Source organism: Thamnophis elegans, chromosome Z, assembly GCF_009769535.1.
Source record: "Thamnophis elegans isolate rThaEle1 chromosome Z, rThaEle1.pri, whole genome shotgun sequence".
Classification (NCBI taxonomy): domain Eukaryota; kingdom Metazoa; phylum Chordata; class Lepidosauria; order Squamata; family Colubridae; genus Thamnophis; species Thamnophis elegans.
Window position 1 is genome coordinate 126659461 of NC_045558.1, and position 6929 is coordinate 126666389.

The 6929-nt window shown below is 40.2% G+C and overlaps 1 protein-coding gene across 2 annotated transcripts in view; it reads left to right on the forward strand.

Annotated features, from left to right (window-relative positions):
* Positions 1 to 6929, forward strand: part of TEP1 (telomerase associated protein 1) — a 174783-nt gene that overhangs the window by 129904 nt on the left and 37950 nt on the right. For both annotated transcript variants that reach the window (XM_032237579.1, XM_032237580.1), the window contains exons 38-40: positions 761 to 878; positions 2403 to 2527; positions 5670 to 5769. In XM_032237579.1, the coding sequence (XP_032093470.1) occupies positions 761 to 878; positions 2403 to 2527; positions 5670 to 5769 (343 nt within the window). The remainder of the gene's footprint in view (positions 1 to 760; positions 879 to 2402; positions 2528 to 5669; positions 5770 to 6929) is intronic.

Below are 6929 nucleotides of genomic sequence, written 5' to 3' on the forward strand. Positions count from 1 at the left end.
TATGGATCAAGAGGAAACAATACTATTTAATTTGGGACCTATTTTATAAATGGTTAGAGAATAGAAGCAGGTTAGCAATTTATAATTAAGGATGATGAATGAAATAAAAGTGTGTGTGTGTGTGTATGTAGGTAGGTAGGTAGGTAGGTTAGGTAGGTAGGTAGGTAGGTAGGTAGGTAGGTAGGTAGATAGATAGATAGATAGATAGATAGATAGATAGATAGATAGATAGATAGATAGATAGATGATAGATACACACACACACTTATGGATTATATTTGATTATGGATTAAATTGTATAGGACAATTAGAAGGGAAGATTACATTGTATGTATTATTCTCATATTATGAGAAAATGGTTATAATTATGGTGTGTATAAAACTGTGTATTTAAAAGAAACATGATACAGACAGTACACTACCGTTGCAGAAATGGAAACATTATGTATAACAAAGGAAAATCCATAATAAAAACAATTTTTTAAAAAAGAACTGATGAAGCTTCTTGGATGAGAAACAAAACTTTTTCTTCTTAAGAGAAAAACAGTCCAGTTGCCCTTTGGAAAAGCACCTTTGAGACAGAAATGATCTGGATGATTGAGAATCTCCACATACATTTGCTTAGACAGAAGAACTGCTTGTATAAGCAGCGAAACGTTTTATACCGAAAAGAAAAATGCAGCTGCCATAACTTAATTTCCAGACAGCTCTAACTGGATGACCGAGAATCTTCATTGGCCTCTTTTCTTTTACTTAACAGCCTCGTTTTGAACCTTCCTTCCACTCCTTCATCTGTTTCTCTTGCTCCTTCGGGAAAACTGGCCATCGTGGGTACTGTGGAGGGGACATTACACCTGGTAGAGATGAAGACTGGACAGGTAAAAGTGACCCGTGTTCTCAACAACGTTTTAGTTTCAGAAGTATTCAGGCTGTGTCCACTTAGAGAAGTTTGCTTCCCAAACTTTTTCCTTCATTATTCAAGTGCTGATCTGAAAGTCTTCTCAAATTTCAAAGGCCAGTTGTAAAACTTTTCCTTCCGCACCCTTTATTACTTTGAGCAGTCATGAAACAACTTGTCATAACTTGAGGACAGCCTGTATTATAAAAACAAAATCGGTGAATGATCTTTATGCCATATCAACAAATTACCATTGGTAATACGTCCATTTTCATCTTAATAGGAATGCCTTGGGAGATTTTTGAATATATTTTAGTATACATGGGAAACTTTAAGTCAGTTTAAATCAGAGGTGGGTTCCTACCAGTTCACACCTATTCGGTAGAACCGGTTCGTCAAATCTACCGAACCGGTTAGAAGAGGTTCCACCAGTGGACCCGGAAAGCAGGCCACACCTACAGAAGAGGTTCCAAAAATTTTTGAAACCCACCACTGGTCCTTGGATATGATTATTCTACACTGTCATGCTCATATATATAAAACTCAGTGCCTGTGTGAAAGGTAAGGATGACTACTGCGTTTGTGGTGCAATCAGAACATTGCGTGTGTTGAAGTTGTTTTAACGCAAACCAAAGATGCCTTTTAAAAAACAAGTTTACATCATATTCTTATGCATGCCAGTGCTGTGTGTGAGGTAATTTAAGGTGGTTCTGACAAGTGTCGTCGGCATCTTCATATCCGGTCACATGGGCGGCAAGCCACTCCCATCTAGTCACATGGGCAGCAAGCCACTCCCACAAAGGAGGTCACACCCACAGAGTAGGTTCGAACAATTTTTGAAACCCACCACTGGTTTAAATGTGGCTGTTGTGATGGATAATGGGTTTATGGGTGATTACCCAAACAAAAACCACTTTTAGCTAATTTGGGGTAATTTCTCCAGGTTTTGGGAAGCACCGAATTAGAACATATCTGCAGTTCTCTTCTGTTTTTGCAGGGCTGCACAGTTGTCACACAATCTTGGGAACAGAAAGAGTTGGTTTAAAGAGCTGCTGAGATATGCTATGTACACGCCTTCCATGTACTTTTTTGCCTTTTTTAAAACCATTTTTAACTAATTTTATTTTTTTTAAAAAAGAAAGAAAACAAATAAGTAAAATTCAAAAATGATGCAAAGATAATCAGTAAGCAAACAAATAAGTTACAACGAGGTACCATTATTGCTCAGTATGGCGTTGATAAAAAGTTAAATATATTATTTTCAACAATAAGGAAAAGGAGTTTTAGAGACCAGAGCCAAGTGCCACCATGAAGAAAGAAGAAAAACTGCTAAAAACAATATTTTTAATCTTTGAAATTGAATCCTGCATAGGCTGCTGCTTTATAGCCCTCTGCCCAAATTCACAAAGCAAAAAAATATTTGCATTGGATGAATATGGTTGGGTAAAAGAGGGTGATTGGATATGATTTCTGATCACGAATTCTCCCCCTACCGATGATTTAGGAACAGAAATCCTTGCTGACCTCTTGTGATGGAATCTCGGCCTGTGCCTTCTTGTCGGAAACAACGGTTTGTCTCGGGGCATTCAATGGACGCTTTGAACTCTGGAGCCTGAGAGAAGGATGCAGGTATTACAGGCTGAGGGAATTTTTTTTTAATCTTGAATACAGATAGTCCTGGAATTACGACTGCAACTGGGACCAGAATTTCCTTTGCTAAGCAAGACAGTTATTAAGTAAATCCTGTTCCCGGTTTTGCGACCTTTCTTCCCACGGTTTGTTGGAAGAAATGTCCTTCAGTTCCAAGTGTGGGGAAAAGACACTGGATTCATGGAGGCCGTTTGGAAAGATGGTTTTAATGGTGGACCAGGATTACATGCCTTGAAGATGTTGGGTGAAGAAAAAAAAAGGGGAAGAGATGCTGAGAGTGCCTAAGTTTTATACCCTCTCTAGGCTTTCGAATTTGAGCTTGTATTCTTTTTGGTTGTCAGAGTTGCAGGGACAATTCTGTAGGCGGTTCTGAGTCCCAGCTTGGTTGAGTCTTGCTGAATTTATTTATTTATTTATTAGACTTATATACCGCTTCATAGGTCTTTCAGCCCTCTCTAAGCGGTTTACAAATTTTTTTAGCAAATTGAGTCAGCAACTTGCCCCCACAGTCCGGGTCCTCATTTCACCCACCTTGGAAGGATGGAAGGCTGAGTCGACCTTGAGCTGGTGAGATTTGAACCGCTGAACTGCAGATCACAGTCAGTTAAAGTGGCCTACAGTACTGCACCCTAACCACTGCGCCACCTCGGCTCATGCTGATGTAATCTTCCCAGGTGCCATGTAGTGAGATGGGTAGAGAGCTCTGGGCAATTCCAAAGTAATAGAATAGTAATAGAAGGAAGTACATCTTTGGCTCAGGCCTTAATGGCCCATTGACAAAGGTGGTGTGTGTGTGTGTGTGTAAGTTTCTGCCTCCCTTTTAGAGGAAATATTCTGCCCTTTTAATATTTCCTAAAATATCTCATTTTTCTAAGAGAGGGGTGGGTACTGACTTGCTACAGGTTGTTAAGTGGTCGCTGAAGTTGTGAAACCAGTCCAGTGGTGGGTTGCAAGTGATACGCCCCAATATGGGCGTACCCGAGCCAGCCTGGAGCACCGGATACAGTTCCGGTACGGTGCTCTGAAGGGTCCACCCGCCCGCCCTTTCTCCTTACTCATCCTTTAAGTCTTTGGCACTAACATGCACATCACCTGCGCGACACTCCGCCAAGCAGCTGGAGCATTGTGGAGGCTTGCGGAAGCGTCGCAGGCCAGTACGATGCATGTGCGTGCTGCACGCATGTGCACGTGTGCCACGTACGCACATGTGGGTAACACTGGGGCCGTTCCAACTGTACCAGTTGGAACGGAATCTGGAACCCACCACTGAACCAGTCATAGGATTCCGGGATGCTGCAACATGCTGATTGCCAAACACTCAAATTTTGATCACATAATCATGGGAATTATGTGATAGTCTTAAGTGTAAGGGCCAGTCATAACTCGTTTTTTTCACTGCCGTGGCTAAATGAATGGTTGTAAGTCAATACTACCATATTTTTTGAAGTATAACATGGATCAAGATTTTGAAGAGGCAAAAAAGTTTTTGCACTCTGCAGAGCTCCAAAAAACGGCCCATTTTTCGGTTTTTTGTCAAAAAAAAGGGCATGCATAGCCTTTAGGAGGCTTATAGGGTGCTGCTGGGGGTGGGGGCAAAAATGAGCAAAAAAAATGGCCCGTTGTTTGCTCATTTCTGCCCTCCCCAGCCACCAGGAGCACTCTGGAAGCCTCCTAAAGCCTCTGCACAGCCATTTTGGTGAAGGGAGCAGGGTTTCAGGAGGCCAAAAATGCTGTATTCAGTCTATAAGACGCACCCAGATTTTCAGCCTCTTTTTTGTGGGAAAAAGATGTGTATTATACTCTGAAAAATACGGTACCTGAAATGGAAGAAACACAGAACAGCAGTTAAGTAAAGCTGGAGGGGACATGGTAGTTCCAATATTTGAGGAGGTGCCACAAAAAAAGAGGGAGTCAATCTTTTTTCCAAAGCACCTGAAGGCAAGACCAGAAGCAAGGGATAGAAACTAACCAAGAAAAGAAGCAATCTAGAATTGAGGAAAAATTTCCTGACAGAACAAATGTTTAATGGAACTACTTGCCTCCAGAAGTTGTGGGTGGTCCAACACTGGAGGTTTTTAAGAAGAGATTGGACAGCCATTTGTCTGAAATGGTACAGAGTAGTGGTCTCCAACCTTGGCAACTGTAAGACTTGTGGACTTCAACCTTGGCAACTGTAAGACTTGTGGACTTCAACTCCTAGAGTTCCTCAGCCAGCTGTTTGAGCAGAGGCTGGACTAGAAGACTTCCCAAGTCCCTTTCAACTCTGTTATTCTGTTATTCTGAAAGAAAGGAAACGGAGATGCCACCCATGGAATTAATTAGCCTGCATTTGTAAAATTTAAAGTAGGGTTACAGTGTAAAATCTTGGGATGGGCAATTTGATGGTATTGAGCTGCCTGTAGACCCTGAGTCCTCTTTATCAGAATCTCTGGATCTCCCTCCAAACCACAAACGCAAAGATCAGGACATAATTTCTGTCTATTTCGGGATAGGAAATGTAATAAATGAAACTGCATTTAATTTAGAGCCAAATCATTTTTTAAAAGGCTGTCCTATCTTCACTTTCCTTAGCTCTTTTTTTTTTCTTGTGTCCTTCTTTGAGGCTTTAATACTCCTGCCACAGTAGAGGAGTTTATTGTGAAAATGTCAGTTTACCAAGATGGCAAAATTAACTTGTTTGATTAGAAGAAAAAAAATGAGGAAAAACTTCTTTGAAAAACTATAAGCCTGATAGGGAATGAGCAAAAAATGATAATGATGATTTATGATTTGGGTGACTAGAAAAGATGCAGATTAAAGAAGGGATGGACGTGATTTATCAAATATCTAGGAAAAGATTTCAGATACTTCAACATAAAATATTTCAGGAAATAAAGGACAGCCATTTGTTGTTCGGTTAAGAGGGACGGTAGGTAGTGAACTGTTACAGAGTAGGTTGGAACTCAATGTTGTGCATTGTCTTTTTCTTGTGCATTGTATTTGGTTTCCTTCTTGTTTAAACTGTTGATTACCTGACATAAAACTCCTAATAAATATACATTAAAAAAGACAGTGATCCTGCATTAATTCAGGTCACCTAGCAACCACATCTGAGTGTCCTTCTGTTTCTTTATTACTTTAGGATCCTGAGCAAGGACGCTCACAAGGCCCAAATTACAGACTGCTGCATCAATTCAGATTGTAAACTATTAGCTTCAGTATCACTGGATGGCACTCTTAAGGTATTATTAAGAGGGGTTCATACTTCAGGGGTTTAGGGGAAGGGGCGGCACAAAGAACTGGATTTAAGCATAAATTAAACCGATACATCTTTCTCTCAATCTTGGCAATTTGATGGCGTGTGGACTTCAATTCCCAGAATTCCGCAGCCAACATGGCTGGTTGGGGAATTCTGGGAGTTGAAATCCCTACACCTTCAAATTGTCAGAGCCTCATTGTCTGAGAGGGGGCCTCATAATTTCAGGTTTTTAAGTTTATTTGTCTCAGTTTTATTATAATGTTCTATATGAAAGTCTGTATGGATTAACTTTCCTATTTGGCTCACATGACCTCAATAATTTATTAAAATGTGCTTTTTTATGTATATTTTTACCTCCTGTTCAAAGAGAGCTGCTTTCCGCCCATCACAGATTGGGTATACATCTTGCGAGCAGTTCAGTTATTACAGTGCCTACTTCTCTGTCAACAATTGCCCAACAGAACCATTATAGCTTCTCATACTTCAGGGATTCATTATGTCTATATTCAGAACTGAGGGTAATAGTTGCAACAATTATAAGTGTGTTTGAATCTTGTACATTGATATGGCTATAGACTAATCAAATAATAATGATGTGGCAGTGCCTGGAGACAGCAGAAATATGAGAAAGAACTGGAGAAGATAAACAAAATACAAAGACCTGCAAATAGAAATAGAATGACTATGGCAAAGGCAAACAAGGGTAGTATCAATAGTAATAGTTCCAACTGAAGCACCACTTGAAAACGCCTTGGGTGCAGTGCCAAAACAACTGGAGCACCACTTGAAAACCAAAGGCATTGACAAATTTGACACCAATCGCAGAAGCTTTACTTGGAGCTGCTTCCATTCTGTGACAATGTCTATAACACCATCAAACGTCCAGATTTGCCTATCCTAGATTCTTGATAAGGACTTGATAGGTAGACAAAAATGCCAAACCCAGACTGAACATCTGGCTGACTGTGATGATGATGATGATGATGATGATGATGATGATGATGATGATAATAATAATAATAATAATCTGGTTAAGATCAGGAGCATTGAAAAAAGAAACAGAAGGCTTTATTTTGGCAGCTCAAGAACAAGCCTTAGCCACAAACTGCATGAAGGCCAAAATTCAATATGTTACCACCAACA